Source organism: Canis aureus, chromosome 19, assembly GCF_053574225.1.
Source record: "Canis aureus isolate CA01 chromosome 19, VMU_Caureus_v.1.0, whole genome shotgun sequence".
Lineage (NCBI taxonomy): Eukaryota > Metazoa > Chordata > Mammalia > Carnivora > Canidae > Canis > Canis aureus.
The window spans coordinates 29,819,626-29,840,918 of record NC_135629.1 but is presented as its reverse complement, the minus strand read 5'-3'; the positions used below and the strand labels follow the sequence as shown (position 1 = coordinate 29,840,918).

Genomic DNA, 21,293 nt, shown 5'->3' with positions numbered 1-21,293 from the left:
CGCCTTTTATAGCGACGTGATTACGTCACCTCGTCGCGCGTGCGCAGAGGCGGCCGCGTGGCCACGCCCGGGCCTGTGCGGGGGCGGCGGGGGGGGTGGTCCCAGCGTCCGCGCAGTAGCCGGCGGCCTCACCGGGAAGGTGTGAGCGCGGCTGGGTGAGTCATCAAGTCCCCCCCGCGCGGCCCCCGAGGCGGGCGAGTGCGCGGAGTGTGGGAGGGCGGCGCAGGTGCTCGCGGAGCCGCTGGGGTGGGGGATGGGGGCGGATGTTGCAGGGGACGAGCAGGGGTAACGGGGGAAGGTCGCGAGTTCTCGGGGGTGGGGAGGGGGGGGTTAAGCAGGGAGTTGGGGCGCGGCGCTTGCAGGGTTGAGGACTCGGAGACCGTGCGGACCCCCGGTTCCAGAGGCCATCTGAGGTGATCTTAGGGGCTTGTCTGCAGTGCAAGGGGATGGCGGGCGCTGCGGGAAAGAAGTTACGGCGGGGCGGACTAACTTTCCGGGATTTCCTTGACGCTGCTTTGCAAAGGGGGAGGAAGGCGGCGACGGTGAGGTCCGCAGTGAGGTTAGGGGACGAGGGTCTGTAACCAAGGAGCCTCCCCGGGCGAGCCGGGCCGCGGTCGCTGTCCGCGGTGCTGAACCGGCCCTGCAGCAGGAACCCCGCTGAGGGCAGGGCAGTGATTCCCCTGCCCTGGGCTGGGCGCAGTGCCCTGCACCTCCATGCACGCGCTCCGAAGGAAGAGCTCAGTCTATCAGCGCTGGACACTCAGAGATTAATGCATGGGATTTGGGAAAGCCAATGCTTTGCTCCGGGAAAATGATTTCATTCTTTTTTTTCCCTGTCTTTCTTTCTCCCTTAGGACAGCCACCTTCAGCTTTTGCACACACACCGCCCAATGATTTGCCTCCAGGCCCTGAGCCTTCAGAGCACTTCACTTGATCTTTATCTGTATGGGTCCAGGCTCTTCAGTCAAGGTGAGCTTGCTCATGTGTGTTAAAATGGACTTTCCTAAACTCCCCAGATGGGAGTCCTGAGCACCCAGGGTAAGGTGAACACAGCAGTTGGGCTCTTCCCCCCGCAGTTATACATGAAAAAATACTTTCTTATTTGGAAAAGCGATGGTAGAACTGGGCAGTCTTCCAATAAAGGAAAGACCATGAGTTTCCAGTTGGTTCTCATACTTGTTTGCCTTTCTATGTGTGTGTGCACACGCATGAGGGATGGTGTTCCTGTGTTGAATTTTACAGAGTGGATTTTTTTCCCTTTCTGTTGATTCAATAAAATGTTTACTAGTCTTAGTACCAGCTGCTTGTTTGTTTTCAGTTCCGATTAAGGTTAAAGTGTGAGGAAGTAAGAGGAGGAAATGTGAAATATGTTGAGTTTACCTGATTCGTGGTGTTTTTGGATGCATCTGGCATATGAAAAACCGTGCATCGTAAATAAAAACGGTTTTGAATGCATTCGTTCAGTTTATACATTATTACATCTTATATTATTATTATATTAATGTATTATATACATTACTATATTTCTATTTTACTCTTCTTGGGAGAACCAGTCGGTGGCGATTGTAAAACAGTCCACTCTTGTAACGCTGAGGACATTACAGTAACTTTAAATGTTTTTGTTATTTAGCAGAAAGCTTATAAGGCAGCTCTGACTAAAGATGACTTCCTTGTTGGCTCAAGAAATTCGCCTTTCTAAAAGGCACAAAGAAATGTAAGTTGTTTTTTTTAAAGGCTTATCTAAACAAATAAATTGTACCGGCTTTATTAATGAAATATTGTGTGCACAGAAGACTTAAAAATATGAAAGTGTGTTATTTAAATTTTCTAACACTTGAAGGATTTTGGTGTTAGGGAATTTCACGGTCTCTTAAGAATAACAAAGATTTAAAGGTATAGTTGTGTTCTCTTCTTACAATTCTATTATCTAGATAAATTCACCCTTCTTACCTTTGTAGGTTCCTCACTGTTACTTAATGGACTTCTCTACACCTCTTAACCAAGACAGGCTTTATGAGTATGTGACCTGGGTACTCACAGTCCCTGCACTTGGTTTAATGCTCTAATGTTGCTGTCTTGCAATTCCTAATAGTTTTTTTTTAAAGGAGCCCCACATTTTCACTTTGCATTAGGCCTTTCAAATTATATAACCGGTTCTGCAAGTATACTTCTCCACCTCTTTCTGTGGGCTCTCCTATTTTCCTTTTCTTTGATTAATTATGAGGACTTCTTTCTTGGCTTTCTAAGATCTTTTCCTTATAAAAATGTTCAAATTACTCAATTTTAATTCTACCCTCAAGAACAGCTGTATGAAACATAGCATTTCTAAGGATCTCCACAACTACTTGGAAAATGATTAGACTGTTGCATATAAATATAAATATATATATATATATAAAGTATTTTTTATCATCTGACATTTTTGTTAATCATTTTAGAGGACCAAAAAACTTGTAAAATGAGCATTTGACCAATGAAAAAAATTTTAAAGTATATTGTATACAACAAAGTAGTTTGATAATTAACTTACAACTTTTTACATCTTTCTTCAATTACTGTTTCACCTTGTTGTGAGTATGCATACATACACACAGCCTCTCACTCATATATGGAACCATCATCTTTCTCTTGGAAAAAGAGGAAAAAAATATTTTTATTGCTTCTTCAAACATATGGAAGTTTAGCGCAATTCTAAATGTGTAACATGAGATTCAGGGGTATTGAAGTGTTAAGCAGAAGGTTTCGTATAGCAAGTTATATCAATGTATGTGTGTGGGGAGGTATATATAAGTATGTGTACAAAGGGATATGTATTACAGTTTGCATTTTCACCAAAATTAAAACATGTTTTTAACACTCTAAAATAATTGCAAAGACCATAGAGGCTAAAAAACCAGAAGCATATACTTATGATAGAAATGTTAATGAAAATAAAAATAATTTTACCCATACTTAAGACTTACTGAACTACCTAAGTTTTCAACTGTCTTATTAATTGACATAATAATTGATTTTCAAGATAGCTTGAACTTGAAATGAGGTACAATTAAGAAATAAATTTTTTATGTTAGTCAAGCAAAAAAGTACCCTTTAAAAAAACTTTATATAATTTTCATTTTTTCTAGAATATCACAAAGATTAATGTTACTTCAACAAATGGAGGATAAATTTATAGATAAAAACAAGGAAAAGGCATCTCAAATGAAAGCAGCTGAGACTGCTTTTAAAAGGAACCTTAGTCTTTTAATGGTAAGTTTCCATGACTTGAGTATAGATTTTTTTCCCCCACCTTTGCAAAAAAAGAATTTAAGGGAATTTCATAATTTTGATATATATAATTTGTTTTGAGTAATAAATGCAATTAATGAAGTACCATCTAGTTTTTAAATCCATGTAAGTTGGATAATATGCATGTGCATTCTTTTTTAAATGAAAAAAAATGAAAGTTTGCTTAAGCTAAGTGTTTTTAATCAACCAGAGAAGTCAGTGACCATAGAAGGAATTTAAAGGTCACCTTTGTGCAAGAAGTAATAGATACAAGATGTAGCTTTCCATTTTCCATCTTCTTTTATTTATAGGGAGATCCTAAAAACCCATGAAGTACCTATAATGTTTTTAGATCCAACTCAAAACTATTTAACATCATAAAAACAAGAACAATTTGATTTTGCCCTACTGGGGCCACAGTCAACACGTAGAATTCATATCTAAGATAACAGATTTCCCAGATCTCTCTTGATAGTGATGGAGGAGGTGGTCAAAGTATGTGATTGCGCAGGGCCCCACCATTTGGCCAATGTGCCCATTTGGAGTAAAATCATATGTGTAACATTTTTGGCTGCTTGCTATACTTTGCTTCCAGAATTGTATGGCTTCATCCATAATTAAAACCCTAAAGTTTGCTTCCATTCAAGCTTCCAAGAGATCCTATGACTAAAACATTTGGTAGTAAGGCTATATTATTTAAGTTATAAAGCAGTGTTTTCAGTTTTTTATTGTTAAATATTTTCATCGATAGGCATGATATAGTTATCTTCTGTAGTCACTAGAGGATAAAGGAAGAGGAAAATTCAGTTATCTTCTCAGCTTCTGGCAGTTTGATCCACAGTAATTTAAGTCACAGCCATAGTGCTACCAAAGCATTCTATGTTGCCATATGTCTTCCTTGCCCAATGGTGTTTGCAATATTTATTTTTAAATGGAAATATATAGGATAATCTGGAATTTGCTGTGAAAAGTCAGAAAAACTAAATTAGAAGGCTTGAAGGCTTGATCGCTACTTACCTGCAACAAGTGCAGGTACTATTTGGATTTTTCAAGCATCTTCCTTTTAGTGAGCAAGTATTTGGTGAATGCCCGAAGGGTCCTTACTACTGAGCTAGTTCTGAGCAGAAAGTGGAGTTAACGAAATAATTCAGAGTTCTTTACATCAAATAGCTAACACGCTTAACTGATGACATAAGGTTGTTACACATGGAATATGAGATCTTAGGTGATCAAACATTAAATTATGTGAAATCGTTAGCTCTTTAGGAGTAGGTATAAAAAATCATGGAAAACTGTAATATTCTAACAAGTCTGAGAGGGGAAGCTAAGCTGGAGCTGTGTTTGAATAGGCAGAAGGCGAGGTATTCCATTGAATTCTTACAGAAGAACCAAGACCAAAAGAATGAGTGGCCCTCTTCATGTTTATGGGACCCTGAGCTAACTAGCTTGTAAAGTCATGGGAAACAAGGCTGGATATGTTTTGTGAGACCGACTGAAGAAGTTGAGACTTGATCTGTAGGGATAATACAGTACTAAACATGTTTAAGTAAAAGAAAAATAGAGACTTATATAAACAGCATATGGGTATTTAAGAAAGATTCATTTCCTGTTTAGATGCTATGTGATTTGCTGAATGGAGAGATTAGATTTAAGGAGAAGAGCTAAGAAATCATTGCCATATCTGGAAGGAAGATAATGAACCTAGTTTCATAGTCATTAGAAACAAGTTTGGTATGGTGTTTTTTTCCCTGATATAAAAGTAATATATTCTCACTGTAAAAAAAACTTGAAAAAGCGAAGAAGATGAAATAGCATACTTTCCATATCATCCCACCCGGCTAGAAATTAATGTTTTTGTAAATTTCCCTTTAGTCTTTTATTAGCAGACATCCCCCCCTACGCAGAGAGCGCGACATGGGGGCTCGATCCCCGGACTACAGGATCGTGACCTGAGCCCAAGGTAGATGCTTAACCAATTGAGCCATCCAGGCACCCCTGACTTTTTTTTAAACATACTTTGAATACTTGTATATGCAATTTTTAAAAATTCTGCCTTCCCTCTTATTATTTTGTTTTAAACTTTGGAAATAATTTTAAGGGCTCTACCATAGAGGTTATTGTCAAAGTGACCTAAATAGGACTTGATCACGGAATTTTCAGTTGAGAGGAACTTTAAAAAGCATATAGATTAGAGTTTAACTTAAGGCTTTAATTTTTTTTAGCATAAAATTTTTTTGCAAAGATTTAAAATAGGTAATAGTGGACCTGCTTTGGCCCAGAGGCCCATCCATTAAGCTCCTCCTTGCCTGCTCTATTGTGGCTTTAAGGAATGGTGAAAACCACTGACCTGCACTTGATTCCCTAATTTAGAGATGAGGAAACCATAAAGTGAGTACTCCTAATACCCCTTGTCAGGAACAGGTTCAGTTACATCAGGATACGTACTTAGGTACAGAGTACACTTTTTAAATGGTTCTGCTGAAATTGGAAATCCCTGTAAAGATACTAGCAAAATAAGAATAAGCTTATTTTTACTATCCATTATTTGACCTTATTTAGATGCTCTGACCAATATAAGAAATGCTAACAGGGGCTAAACTTTAATTTCTGGAAAGGAAGATATAATCCTAACACTTTTAAGTGATAAGGGTATATACTTAGAAAAGCCAAAGCTGTTTAAAACCAGTATATTAATAAAATCTTAAAAAAAAAAAAAAAGAGCAGCCCAGGTGGCTTAGCGTTTTAGCGCCGCCTTCAGCTCAGGGCCTGATCCTGGGGACCTGGGATCGAGTCCCATATGGGGCTCCCCGCATGGAGCCTGCTTCTCCCTTTGCCTGTGTCTCTGCCTCTCTCTCTATGTCTCTCTTGAACAAATAAAATCTTAAAAAAAAAAACAGTATATTATGAATTGAGTAAAATTAATGGATAAAAGGTAAACATTCAAAAATCAGAATAAAATATATATATTCTCATATGGAAAATATGAGATCATATTCACCTTAGCAATGAAATTATAAAATACTTGGCAATGCTCTTCACAAGGGATATGCATGATTGGTACAAAGATAATTCTTACACTTCAGTGGAAGATTTAAAATCTAAATGGAGACTTAAGCCTTTATCCTGACAGGGAAACTATTGTTTTTCTGAAATCAGTTCACAGTGTTATTTTATATTTAATAGAACGCCACCAAAATTTGCATCAAACCCAACAAACTTTCTCTAACTATATTTGGAAAAATAAAAGAATGTTTTAGAAATGAAAATAACAAAAAAGACTAATACCCAAAGTTTCCAGCAGAATAGTAAAAGAATGGACATGAATTTAAGTAGTGAAGAAAATTCACACTGAAGGTTTAGTCAGTAAATATTCACAGAGGACAATGGATTGTTAGTTTCTGTTAGTTTCCCTCTTGAGAATAAAATAAAATGTATCTGCATTTTAAAAACAAATGTAATCGGTACAGATTTGGACAAGAAAATAGTGTTTCTATAAATACTTCCATGATGTAAACTGTCATCTCTTCGACCTTCCCTACCCCCTACCCCCACCAACAAAACTTAGTTTAACCCAAAAAGGCAATTTTGTGGTAGTGAACATCATCTTGTGAGGAAGACAGACAAATATTCCAGCGTGAGAAAGAATGGGAGTGTGCTACAGCAGATTAGAGCTACGGCGAGTGCTTCCCTTAAGGTGCGTTCTGGAAGCATTCTTGGGGCAACTGGCAGTTAGAGCCTTCAACAGACTGCCTTCCCTCCCCACTCCCAGAATAGCCAGTGACTTACAGGACTGAGTCCTCCTCACATTTCTCACTTTCTTCAATTCAGTAAAGAGCAAGTTTAATGAATGCTTGAGTGTTCCTTGTACCAGTGACCCCATATCTCCTGCTTTAGTATCTTGTTTTTTCAATCCCAGAAATTGCCCCTTCAGCAGATTAAAAGGTCAAACCCAGCCCAGCCATGGCTGGCTTCACTGTATATATTTATGGGAAGATCTATATTGCTGGGTTGGGAGGGAGGGACATTTCTAGGGAGGGAGAAAAAAAGAAATCTCAGTACAAAGAATTTTTGTGCTCATAGTTTATCTTTCCTAATCATGAGTCAACTCCTTTACAGAGGCTGCTGAATCCTGCCATAAAGTAGCATTTACACTACTATCCATACTGAAAACTTTTTGAATTGTTATAAAATACTTCAAACCTATGTAGAGGAAGGAATAGAAGAATCTATTTCCATGTGCTAATCATCCAGATTCAGTAATTTTCTTTTTTTCAAATTTATCTATTCATATTCATCAGACACACACACACACACACACACACACATACACACACACATACACACACACACACACGGGCAGACTTCACCTTCACAGGTTGCCCAATGCAGGACTCGATCCCTGGACCCGGGATCACACCATGAGCTGAAAGCAGACAGACACTCGACCACTGAGCCACCCAGGCATCCCAGATCCAGTAATTTCCAAAACAGAGGCAATCTTATTTCATCTACACCCCTCACCTTTACCCTCAGCCCTTCAAATTATTTTGAAGCTAATCTTCAGACATCATGTTGTTTTATCTATAAATATCACATCTGTTTCATCAGTGTTGGTCACTCAAAGATAAAGACTATTTTAAGTACAATCACAACTCCATGATCAATGTAAGAAATTAACAGTAATTCCTCAAATATTCAGTCAGGATTCAGATCTCCCTGAATCCTTTTTTTTTTAAACATTTGTTTGAATCTGGATTCAAATACAATACGGTATGTAATTGATTGATAAGGCTCTCAAATCCCTAAAAGTTCCCTCTGCCTTTTTTTTTTTATACCCCTTTTTAATTTATTTGTTGAAGGAATTGGCTCATTTCTCCTATAGTTTCCACCTGTCTGGTTATTCCTATTACATTGCTGAGGTATCATTAGTATGTTCCTCTGTTTCCTGTACTTCCCATGAATTGATAGGACTAAGTTGTATTATACAGCAGAAATATAATGCAAGTAATTTTAAATTTTCTAGTAACAACTTTTTTTTTTTAAGTTTTTATTTAAGTAATCTCTACACCCAACATTGGGCTGGAACTCATGACCCTGATCAAGCATTCCATGCTCCTTCCTATTGAGCCCCCCACCAGGTACCCCTCTAGTAACCACTTTTAATAAAGTTAAAACACATAGATTAAACAAAGTATTAAAATTAATTTCATACTTTAATTTTATATTTCAAATGTAGTCACTATTGAAAGTTAGTAAATATTTTATGTTCTTTTTTCTTGCCAAGCCTTCAGTGGCAAGAAATACATATACACTTCAAAATTCAGTGTACACTTCAGTGTATATGAAATTCATACACACTTCAAAATTCAGTGTATATTTTCATTTACAGGGCTTCTCAATTCAGACTTGTCACATTTCAAGTGCTCAGCAGCAACATGAGGCTAATGGATTCTGCATTAACAGTGCAGATGTAGAGGCCTGTCAGATTCAAGTTCAGTGTTTGGTCACCTCTCTTTCTGGAATGTTAGCAGTCATTGATGATCATGGCCTAGATATGTTCATTAAGGATTGCAGAAATTGATATTTAAATTCTTCGATTTCTTCTCATTTTATTGCTAATAATTTATAAGAAGATAAACTTCCCCTCACCAACTCTTTGGTTACACTGCAGTACATTTCATATAGGAAAAAAGCATGATGAGTGCTTGATTCTTTCTTTGTACTTGGTTCCCAAAAAAAGGTTGGTTCTCTAGTATCCTCCAAAAGTGACCAGTTAGATGTTGATGTTTTTAAATATTTCTGTGATTTGAAAGGTCTCAATCCACTTCAATTTGTAGTTCCATTGATGCTCAAATTATCCCATTTTTACCAAGTGGGAACCTCCAAGTTAGCTCCTAAATTTCTTTCACATGATCTTAACAGTCTTTGATTGTTTTCTCTCTTTCTGGTATGATATCTTTTAGGCCATCATTTGCTGCTTAGACCTCAATTTGGCCTTTGCTCCAAGTAGCCGTGGATCCTTTTGATAGGAATATATGTTTAGAGCCCTTAATCTGGGCACAAGGAGTGTTTATTACAACTTTTTTAAAGATAAAATTCATCAAGAGCTCATATGAATAATTCCATTTTGATTACATGATTGTAAGACTTTTAACTTAAAATCACCAGTCTTCTACCTCTAACATTTTTCTCGTTAAACAAAAAATTGCACTTCCTAAAAAATTTTCCAATACCAATGTAATTATGCATTTATTTTATCCCATGATATAGACAGCACTACCAGCAACAAGATGATTACGGAGTATGCTTTTAAGTCATACTTTTTACAATTCTTTTTGTCCTTGAGGTATATCTCACTACAGACGCTCAGTCAAAATACTGTGTTCTAAGACCACCTGATGTACTTTTTCTTGATGTGGTTATCCCACCAACTAGATTAGATTTGTTTTGTCCTCCATTTTTAGGGATTGCTTTTTCATTTTTTCTATGACTGTGTACATTTTTAAATGGTCTAATGGCAGATTTCTAAAATAAGATATCAAGGTCTGGTCAGGTAAGTCTAGTCTCTCTTCATCTGCTCTTTTTCCTTTTCTTCCTCCACTCCCTTGGGTACCTTTTTTTTTTTTTTAAGTTTTTAATTTATACTCAGGAAACATTTGACACCTAGTCATTTGTTTATATAATGAATATTTAAGTGTTTAGTATGCACCCTGCACTTTGTTAGATTCTCCGATGCTTAAAGGTTGTATGAGACTCAGTCTGTACCTCTGGCAGCATATAGTCAAACAGAAGGTTCTTAACTGGAAGTAATAGGATAAAACTCACTAAAGAAGGCAAAGATTCTTCAGTCAGGCTAAGGAATTCATACTTTATCCTCTGTGTAGTGGGTATCTGTTTTTTTTTTTTTTAATCTAGGTAAAGATACTTAAAGTAGTAGTTTTAGCAAAACTAATCAATTTCATATGTGGTTAAAGTAAAATGAGATATAGTCCAAGTACATATTTGTTGAACAAGTAAGTGTGATAATAAGGCCACAGCACTGAGAATGGCATGGACAGGCTAGTGGAGACATCCTGATGGAATGATCTATGGACCTGTGAATTTTTAAATGTCAGAGAATAAGAACAGTTGAAGGTAGAAGATACAGCATAGGTGTTTAGGGGAATAGAATTCCTGCTATCGTACATCCAGTAGGAGTAAGTGGAGTATAAGTTTTATTAGGTTGAGAAATAAGGGCTAGGAAGAAAAGATATCTCTCCTTTTTTTTCCCCCAAAGAGACAGTCTTGGAGAGAAAAAAAGTAAAAAGATGAGGACAGATGTCACAAATCTTAAGAAAGCCCACACTTAGGATTAAGAAGAGAAAAGGGAGCCAGCTAAGGAGAAAGTGAAGTAGGAGTCAGAGAGGTAAGCAAAACATCTAAGAAAGTAAAATCTCACTTAAGAAAGAAGTGCTCTGGAAGGGTGATAATCCCTTGTCGACAGGCTACAGAGATGACAGTCAAGTTACTAACCATAGACCTGTTTTACCAGGCTGCAGATCCCTGCTCATATCTACTCTTTCATCACAAGTCTGATCTTCTAGGAGAGAGATTCAGTATCCTTATTTTACGGTGTTTAAGAGAAGTGTTTATCATCTTGTCTACAGGTGCTAGTGGCACCTAGATCTACCCACTAACAATACATTTATAACTGTTCTTATAATGGTGTCAATGAAACTGTGAGTCTATTGTTTGTTTGATTTATAAAAGCAAAAAATAACTTTTCTAGGACCTTGTAAAATCTCAGTGCAATCACAGAAGAGTTAATCTTCGCTATCTGTTGTAGCATTGGCATCAAAAGCTCTTTAGCATGTGTCTTAGCCATAAACTTCTGGTAGGGAATAGACACTGCTAATAGATGGGCTTTTTATCCCTAAATTGGTGGTTTTCCCCTTCAAATCACCTTCTTCGAGACAGCAGGTGCATTAATGGTTGTGCAACTTTGGGGAGTCCCTTTAGGGAATTTCCTGTTTTTCCCTTTTACATTTCACACCCATTCCTTGCTCCCGCCACTGCCATCTGCTCGCTCTTTTCTCCTGTTCAGCATTGGATTCTTCACACCCCACTCCCACGTCCTTTTCCATCTCTCTCCGTCTGTCCAACAGCCCTGTACTTAGATTGCTCCAATGCTTGTACATGGATCAGAGAACTTTCTCTTTTCGATCAACTCACTAAGCTCAAAGGAGAGACAAAATTTACACAGCCTCCAGCCAAGGCCTCTGTGAACTTGACAAACATAAGCAAGCACAAGACAACATAGGTGCCAATTTGGGGCACATTAAACAGAGCTCAGTGTTTCACTAACAACTTGGAGATTCCTTTATTTCTGGGCATGTACTTCATCCACATATCAAGGTTACATCTTTACCAGGGTATGAATTAAGTGTAATTACCCCTGTGTTCCTACAACCGTAAGAGAAAATGTACACACCCACAAGTTAAACTACAAATTAAAGCACAGTGCTTAACTGGCATCGGCTGATTGATGTACGACTCAGCCATAAAGCTGGCCATTGAAAATGCCCCAGAAATCTAGTCCTAAAAACATATAGCAAAAAGGTTCTTGTTGCAAAGTACTGAGGTACCTCATTGACTTTCTTTTAAATATGTGGAGGATTTGCATAAGTATAAAATTAAAAAATAGAATACTGAACAGATGAAATCTGTGACATTAATACACTATTTGCATGATCTGGACTAGAACTCTTTACTTTTAAGGTTAGCACAGTGTGGAGCAGACTGTCTGACTGTTTTTATATCTGAGTATTTGACCGTTTTTTCCATCTGGCTGTTTTTAATGGTTTTAGAGCTAAGCTAGTGTCCTGAGCAATTTTAGAAGAAAGTCCTTTTTGCAAGAATTATTGGCATTTACTATTTTAAATGAAAGGAAGACCTTGAAAGCGCCATGCACCCCACTGCCATTTTTTATTTTAAAATAAGAAATGCTACTTTCTCTATCTGAAACTGGTTAATTAAGTAGTGATCAGTCCTCCTCCTTCCATGCCCTTCCTTCAGTTCAGACTGTATATCTAGAGAAGAGCTGAGAGATTTGGGATATAGCCATTGCTATTACAGGTACCACTTGCGTGTGTTACGTAAATACATTTTGTTTCTAAAACGCTGATACCTATTATAGGACATAGAAGCAGCAGAAAAGTCTCTACAGACCCGGATTCACTCAATTCCATCACCAGAGGTGGTTTCTCTTGAGGTAAGAATCTTAAAGAATTAATGTTTAGGAAGAGACCCCATTCTGTTAGTAGTGAGTTGTAAGTGAATGGTGGTTATATGTGTGTATTTCTCAGATTTATTTGTTTAGTAAAATAAGATCTGTCTGACTGATCCTTCCATGTCCACAGTGCTGTGCTTTGTACACAGTAGGTAACTGGTAAGTATCTTGATTTTTAAAAATGTATCAAGTGAAAATGTTTTAAAGATCCTATGTCTTTTCATCTAGAACAACTATCTTGTTAAACCATAACAGACAGTATGCACTCAATCTTAAGATGACAGCATGCCTCACCAAAGTGCTTTTCCTGTTGGCTAATGTTAGCACTTTGGTCCCTTCACCAAATTTCAACCAAAGCTATTTAAATGCATATTATCATGCAGCATAGTGTGGCTTTTGTCTGTTTTATTTTGCTCAGTTCAAGAACAGATTGGGAAGACTGTTGGCAAAAATAAACCCTATTTGGTATATGAATATATCTGTGATGAAAGGAAATTTACTCCATATAGAATAGTTTAATTTTATATTCTTAATGACCTTTTTCAAATACAGTTTTGCTTGCTGCCGAAGCAGGGATGTGAATAGACTCAAAATGAAAGGCTGAGAATTTGCCCTTCAATTTTCTGTGTCATCTAGGGTAATAAGAAAAGGCAGCGATCAAGGATAGAAAGAACTGTGGTACAAAGTTGTGCCTTGGGCATGTCTTTTTCTTTGTTGAATTCTCCAATACCTTCCTCTGGCCTCTACAGGCCCCGCACAATAGGGGTTAATCCAGCCGTGAATGGTAGAGAAACTCCCAACCACAGGCCTGGGTTGGTATTTTTCTTAGCTAGTCTTGCACAGCAGGATGACCTCTATTTTAAGTGTGTCAGGCTATTTCTCAGACCACATGCATAGAAGGATAGATATGTAGAACCGCTCACCATTTTCAACTTTCAGAACCCCTGTACCTTGTTAGTGTGCAGAGTGAGTCATTATGTGTTCTTAATGCTATGTAATTCTTTGGCTGAATTTCCCAAAATGAGATCGATAGTGATGAGCCAATATAAAATGCCCTCCTATGATACAGAGCTTTTTGGCAGCTTACTTTTCTTTGGCCCCCTTAGCACAATCACCCAAAAAACCATCAAAGCTTGTACATATTATATGGTGATTTTGCATGAGCTTCTAGAACTTAGAGATTTGTTGTAAATCAGGCCAACATGATAGGTCTCAATTTCCAAGTTATTGGAATTAAAAATGGTTACATGATAATTGGTATTATTTTCTCAGTATACCAAAAAAAAAAAACCAACCTGGGAAGAAACTACAGTTTACCATATCTAGTGTTCTTCTAAAAGATATAGTGAATGTGTATTTTAAGTGTTTGTCCCCATATAATTAAGGAGTCAATTTCCCTGAGTCCTGGACTATAACATACTAGTTATGTTTCAGTTCCTGACCGCATCCCAGGTCAGACCTTTTTATGTCAGTTGTAAAGCAGCTGTTCGTGTTCAATCATTTCATTGTATGGGTAATAATTTAGTATGGGATTTGGAACAGTAAACAAAAACATTTAATGACGGGTGTCCTAGAGGATACCACTGGTATTAATTACAAGGTTGGCCACAAGAGGGCGTGTAAAATCACAATAAAATCCTAAAACCTGTCATTCTGCCAGGCTCTGGTTTTACTGAGAAATTTGAAAATTAACACTAGTAAGTAGCCAGATTTCTTTCTAAAATTAACATAAAATATTCTGTAGAGGAAGTGCATTCTACGTATATGTGTGTGTGTGTGTGTGTACACGCACACACACACTTCAGTGAATAAACATTTAGACTATTATGAAGAGCCAAGTTCAATTGCTTGATATGCTTTTTTACTTTTGGATGTTGTTTTTTTTTTCCAGACTCTTTACTGGGCATCAGTAGAAGAATATATTCCCAAATGGGAACAGTTTCTTTTAGGAAGAGCACCATATCCTATCGGTGTTGAAAATGAAAACGAAGCAGAAAATACCATTCAAAATGAGGCTCAGGGATAACTTCTTCACGTACTCTTTTCAAAAAAAAAAAAAATCAAAACAAAACCTGTTTCATACAGCTGAATATTAAAGAATATGCAGATCATCTCAGGCACCTTAGGAATTGAACATGTTCATATTGTCCCATTACCTCCTCGATGACATGAAGATAGGAGAATCTGCTGACAAGCAGATTCACTTTGAGACCTGCTACTACTTCAGGGTCGTGAATTTGCCTTCTGCCAAACCCACGGGAGTGTTAACAGTGAATGCTGAAAGGTAAACTGTTTATTAAATAAGTTGCTAAATAAGCATTGTGTCATTTTTATTTTATTTTTAATATTTTTATTTATTTATTCATGAGAGACACAGAGAGAGGCAGAGACACAGGCAGAGGGAGAAGCAGGCTCCATGCAGGGAGCCCGACGTGGGACTCGATCCTCCGACTCCAGGATCAGGCCCTGGGCCGAAGGTGGCGCTAAACTGCTGAGCCACCCGGGCTGCCCCATGTTGTGTCATTTTTTAAAAAGTCATTTACAGTCATTCTCATCTAACCAGTGAATACCAGTTGTTCTGACTTTACATTTTCTAGAATGGTTTTGGTTACTTTATCATGGGGATTGGGTTTAGTACAGAATCAAAGTGGCTGTTGGCCCATTATTATAGATTTTTTAACAGAAAAAATAGAGGCACTTAACTGCTTCGTTGTAGTATTTACTAGACAATGGATTCATAGGATGTTGTCCCTCATAGATAATCAAACCTCTGAAGGTTCTGGAAGAAGGAACTAAACTACAAAGCATTCAGTAAGTAGCCAGTTTCACGGGGAGCTCAGACTTGGTTCTGAAAAAGGTCACCTATCAGAGCTAGGAACACTTATTGGATTTTTGACTTGGTTATTTAAGTACTACCGGCCCTGTGAATGCAAGTGACTCCTCTCATCTTTTCATCTTTAAACTTGCCCTTCCGTCTCCCTTCTGTTTTCATTATTTGTGAAACAACTGTCAGAAAGCTTTGTGGCTCCTCACTCCTCCACTGCTTAAGCATTCAAGAATTTTTTATTTTTTCTGATTACAGAGGCAGCTCCTGCTAGTAAGGGTATCTATGCTCAGTACAATTTAAGAGTTTAAAATTTTCAAACCGCTTTGTGTTTTTAAATGAAGACACTAGGACAAGCTTAAAAAAACCCCGCTATATTGAAACGTCCATTGTGCTGATAAGTTCCTTTAAACTACCATCTTGGAAATATCCTGTTGAGTGGGTGTTGGTGTGGGTAACAATAACGTTGTTTTCATAATATGCGCTGGCAGATTAGCACACTTCTCTACAGTGTTAACAGTTGTAATTAAGGAATAAACAGCACAGAGTGTCAGTCCGATGACAATTTCATCTATAGTGTCACAATACAAAATGTCACAAAATATTAGAACTGTTATATAACTATAAAAAGTACCGGCTTAAAAGCTGAAAGCCTTTTTAAAAAAGGAAGACAGAGAAAGAAAGAAAAAAGAAAACTGGCATAGAGACCAGAACAATTTATACCTTCTCAAGACTGTTCTGACATGAAAATAAATTGATAAATTTTTTTCCCTGTTACATCACAGTTTGGTTTCTAGCCATCCAGTTGATTTAGCAGGAGAATGCAGGGCTTTTTAGCAGTTTTGAATTGGTAAACAGATTTAGATGTAGTAGAAAGGAACATGAGGAAGTTTTTTTTTTTAACATCCAATCTTTCCCAGCATATGCACATAAGAAGGTGAATGAAGCGATGTGAAACTTATTTCTCTTTAGTCAAGTGAAAAAAAAAGGCTAAACATTTGTTGAGATGGTAAAATATTGTGTCAAGCAAGTAGGCACATTCCAGAATTAAACAGTGGTTGATACGTTAACATCCTCAAATATTTGAGTGCACACTTCCTTTGAGTTCTGTAAATTAAATCACCAGTAGGTTAGATTAAAATACAAAATGAATAGCAATTTAACCATCTCAGAAAAGGTGGTTTTTTTTCCTCCCCTAAATTGACTAACTTGCTAAATAGTTTCTGAAAAGAGTGTACATTTAATAGACCTGGGTTACGACTTGGGGCAGAAGGGATGTCACTGCTAGTTTTAACTATACCATCTCCCCCATTACTAGTAAATACCTCAAAAACTCCCACAGATGACTTTATTCCTGGCCCCCACAGAGCTTCCCCCCCTTCCCTCCTTGTAGAATGTAACAGATTGCACCACATGGTGTATGTTTAAAAAAAAATTTCCATAGGGACCTAGATACCCCATTAAAGGGCTTTATATTCCTCATGGCAAATTAGCTTTACATAGGAATTTCCAACCATTGTTTTCTGTAAGGAGGGAAGAAATACCATATCTTTTTTTTAATTTTATTTATTTATTCATGAGAGAGAGAGAGAGAGAGGCAGAGACACAGGCAGAGGGAGAAGCAGGCTCCATGCAGGAAGCCTAACAGGGGACTCGATCCCTGGACCCCAGGATCCCGCCCCTGGCTGAAGGCAGTGCTAAACCGCTGAGCCACCCGGGCTGCCCAGAAATACCATATCTAATATATTTTGTATTGCTCTTAGTAGGAATCAGATAAGGAAAAAGAAAGATCATCTACTTATACTACCCACCCACCCCCATCCCCGCCAATTCAGCACCCTTACCGTATGCTACATTGTACTTCCTACTCATGAAAACTACTAATTTTTTTTTTTGGTTTTTGTTTTTGGAGGTTTTCTATAATAATGGGATTTTCAAAATAAAGGTCATTTCAAGATTTTCTTTGCACAGCCTTTCTTGGATTATTGCAAGTGCATAAATACTCAAAGCTCATTTTCTGCTGGAACACTTTTAGTATATGAAATTATTAAACTATAAAATACTGAAGTCAGAAGGAGCCCAGTTTTTCTCCAAACTTCAAAAAATAAATCTTACTAAGGAAAAGCCCAATATTCTAGAAATCAGACATCTGGTCTTTCCTGGGCATTGGGAGCAGTGTGAATGAAAACAAGGTCAAATGCACAGTTTTTCTTTTGCATTACATACAAGGTGTTTTCACTTGTCAGCTGAAGACCTAAAGGGCTGTAATTATCTTTCTTCACAATTTGGTCTTCTCTGCCTCATCCCCTTTTCCATCAAAAAAAAAAAAAAAAAATTTCTTAAAAGGGACGCCTGGGTGGTTCAGCGGTTAAGCCTCTGCCTTCCAGCCCAGGGGGTGATCCTGGAGTCCCAGGATCAAGTTCGGGCTCCCTGCATGGAGCCTGCTTCTCCTTCTGTCTGTGTCTCTGCCCTTCTCTCTCTGTGTCCCTCATGAATAAATAAAATCTTAAAAAAAGAGAGATGTATATGTATTTATGTATATTTATTTTTGAATCAAAATTAAACTTATTTGGGCAGCCCAGGTGGCTCAGCGGTTTAGCGCTGCCTTCAGTCCAGGGCCTGGTCCTGGAGACCTGGGATCAAGTCCCACAATGGGCTCCCTGCATGGAGCCTGCTTCTCCCTCTGCCTGTATCTCTGCCTCTCTCTCTCTCTCTCTGTCTCTCATGAATGAATGAATAAAATCTTTTTAAAAAATTAAACTTATTTGGAGATTATTTTGTCATATTTACGATAACTGGAGACAAGCCTGGGGGTAGGAGTGGGAGGTTTGGAAAAACCAGGGTTTGCAATCACAGGAGTAGAGTATTAAGCTTTAAACCCCATCAGGTAGGTTTTAGACTGTAAAATTCATGCACAAGGCCATGAATGTGTCTTTTACACAAAATATATTCTTTTCTTTTCCTTCCTTATTCTATTAGTCTTTTTTACTCTAAGCCAATTCACATTCTTTACCTTTTTTTAAAAAAAAAAAAAAAAAGACTTTTAAAAAGTTGTAAATCTTTCTAAAGAGTTTCCACCCTCCCTGTTTCATGAATTGCCTAAACATAATAGCTACATGGCTTAAAAAACGCTTTTCATTTCAACAGTCTAGTTGACCGCTTCTACTTTAATTAGGATTCTAAGATATTTTTTAAAGAGTTTCTGACTAAAAATTTACTCTCTAGAAAAGGTACTAACTATAACTAGATAGTGAGTTCCAACATAAGAAAAAAAGAGGAAAAAAGCAAGCAAGCTGTGGAAAATATGGAGAAGGGAAAGAGAAATTACTTTGAGAAAGTTTAAAATTGAAGCAAGAAGTCCACCCCCCGCCTTCTCATGGTGTTTTTATTTGTTTCTCTTATAACTTAGAAGTTAGTCTACATAGGAAATTTAATTCCCTATTGCTAATAAAAGAACATTTAGCGTTTTCTGGGGCAAACATAGGGACATGTCAAACTTCAGCAATTAAGGAGAGGATTGATATGTGGATTTGACACCTGGCATTGTGATCTCCTTTTCTAACAGGAACTGAGATTATATCCTTACTAAAATCCAAGACAAGGAAAATGATTCTAACAAAGACAGAGGCTAAAAAACACTTCCGGACTGTTTAGAGTCAAGTTTCCTTGCTTACAAGGGAAAAAGGACCAGGTTCCCTACTTTGTAGTAATGTTTCAAAGTTCCTGCTGTTTTAGAAAACTCTCATTTGTGGCTCAAAGACAGAGACTGAGACTCTGCTAAAGCAGTATCTAGATTGACCAGTACAAATCAATAAATAGTTACATTGAGAGGAAACAATGGAGTGCTCTTAGGTAAGAAAGGAATGATTAGTTTGTTTCTGTGTTTTTGGTGATAGTTGGATCATTTAACCTCCACTGTTAAGGACAAGTGATTTCTTTTTACTCCTTCCTAAGTCAGGTTATCAATGTACAAGTGTCTCTGATGTTTTACAGGTTATCACTTTGGGGACATTATAGGCAAATTAGAGGGAGACAAAATTCCATGCATATAATTTGTGTAATCCATCTCTGTCTTCTTTCCTCTCCCAATACAACATAATCCTTTTTCGTACCTAATCTCCAACCATTAATAAAGGTGTATAACACAGACATTTTATACTAGAATGCTCTGCCCCGGAAAACCAGTAATACTGAGATGTTCAAAGAAGCTAAATATAGAGCATTTTAAAATGATATCCAGGAAAACATAAATCTGGGTAACATTGAAGTATCGTTCATTCATTCATTCAGCAGATCTTACTGACTGTTCACTGGGTAGCATGCACAATTTTAAGCACCAAAGATACTGCAGGACACAAACTGCCCCTCAAATCCATGTCCTGGAATTACATTCTGGAGGGGTGGTGGGTGGAGAGGGTTGAAGATACTGGTTAAAATAAACAAGCAATACATAATATATTAGATGGTGATAAGGTCTAATACAGTATGAACATTTATAATATCTTCTCAATGCAAGAAAACATAGCAGATTCCACAGTTTCTTAGAAAATATAACTAGAAGACTTTTTTCACCCCTGTTCAAAGATCTTGGGTTGGGGTTTTCCAAAGAAGCAACATTTTCACTGCTATTAATTTGGATATTGTATAAGCTTAACAGATTTGTAATAAAGAATGAAATCCTCACTGTTTCAACAGATAATTTGTTACATGAATGTTCACAGCAGCATTATTCACAACAGCCAAAAAAGTGGAAAGAACCCAAAGCCCATCACTGGCTTAATGAACAAACAAAATACAGTATACAAAGGAAAGTGAGAGTAGCTATACTTGCATTAGACAAAATAGACTTGAAGCCAAAAATAATACAAAAGGTTATTTTATAATAATGGTGTCAGTTCATCAAGAAAATATAAATATGTATGCACCCAACATCAGAGCACCTAAATATATTAAGCACATAATAATTGATCTGAAGGAAGAAACAGATAACAATATAATAATAATAGGAACTTCAACATTCCACTTTCACTAATGGATAGGTCATCTAGGCAGAAAATTAAGAAGGAAACATTGAACTTCAATCGTATATGAGACCAAATAAACCTTTTAGACATTTATAGAACATCCTAGCCAACAGCAGCAGAAGACATATTCTTCTCAAGTGCACACTGAACATTCTCCAGGATAGATCATATGTTAGGCCACAAAACAAGTCTTAACAAATTTAAGAAGCCTGAAATCACATCAAACATCTTTCCTGACCACAATAGGACAAAACTAGAAATCAATAAGAAAAAGCTGCAAAATTTACAATCACATGGAAACTAAACAACACATTCCTGGATAATCAGTGTGCCAAGGAAGAAATCAAAGGGAAAATTAAAAAAAAAAAAACTCAAAACAATGAAAATAGAAATACCACACAGCCAAACCTATGGGATACTGCAACAGCAGTTCTTAGACATTTATAGTGATGAGTACATATGTTAATAGAAAGATCTCAGGTGGGACGCCTGGGTGGCTCAGTGGTAGAGCATCTGCCTTCTGCTCAGGGCGTGAGCCTGAGGTCCTGGGACTGAGTTCTGCATCGGGCTCCCCACAGGGAGCCTCCTTCGCCCTCTGCCTGTGTCTCTCCCTCTCTCTGTGTCTCTCATGAATAAATAAATAAAATCTTAAAAAAAAAGATCTCAAGTAAACAACCTAACCTCAAGAACTAGAAAGAAAACTAAGCCCAAAGTTAGCAGAAAGAAGGAAATAACAGATCAGAGCAGAAAATAAATTGGATACCAGAAGAACAATAGAAAAGATCAATGAAAATAAGTGTTTTCAATAGGTAAAAGAAATTGACAGACTTTGGCTAGATGAACACAGAAAAGAAAGAAAACTCAAAACCAGACATTTAAAAGGAGACATTATAACTGATACTACAAATAT

At 37.4% G+C, this 21,293-nt stretch overlaps 1 protein-coding gene across 4 annotated transcripts; it reads left to right on the top strand.

The window, feature by feature from the left end:
* Positions 1-36: 36 nt before the first annotated feature.
* On the top strand, positions 37-14,851 carry CEP15 (centrosomal protein 15). 4 transcript variants are annotated; one of them, XM_077858246.1, is made up of 6 exons: positions 37-155; positions 855-969; positions 1,634-1,714; positions 3,126-3,249; positions 12,443-12,517; positions 14,427-14,851. In XM_077858246.1, exons 3-6 carry the CDS (start codon positions 1,662-1,664, stop codon positions 14,559-14,561), a joined length of 387 nt encoding a protein of 128 aa, XP_077714372.1. In that variant the 5' UTR covers positions 37-155; positions 855-969; positions 1,634-1,661; the 3' UTR covers positions 14,562-14,851. The 4 variants fall into 4 exon arrangements, with proteins under 4 accessions (XP_077714372.1, XP_077714371.1, XP_077714374.1 ...); XM_077858245.1 differs by having other exon boundaries at positions 1,631-1,714; XM_077858248.1 differs by lacking the exon at positions 37-155 and adding an exon at positions 303-413.
* Positions 14,852-21,293: the final 6,442 nt, after the last annotated feature.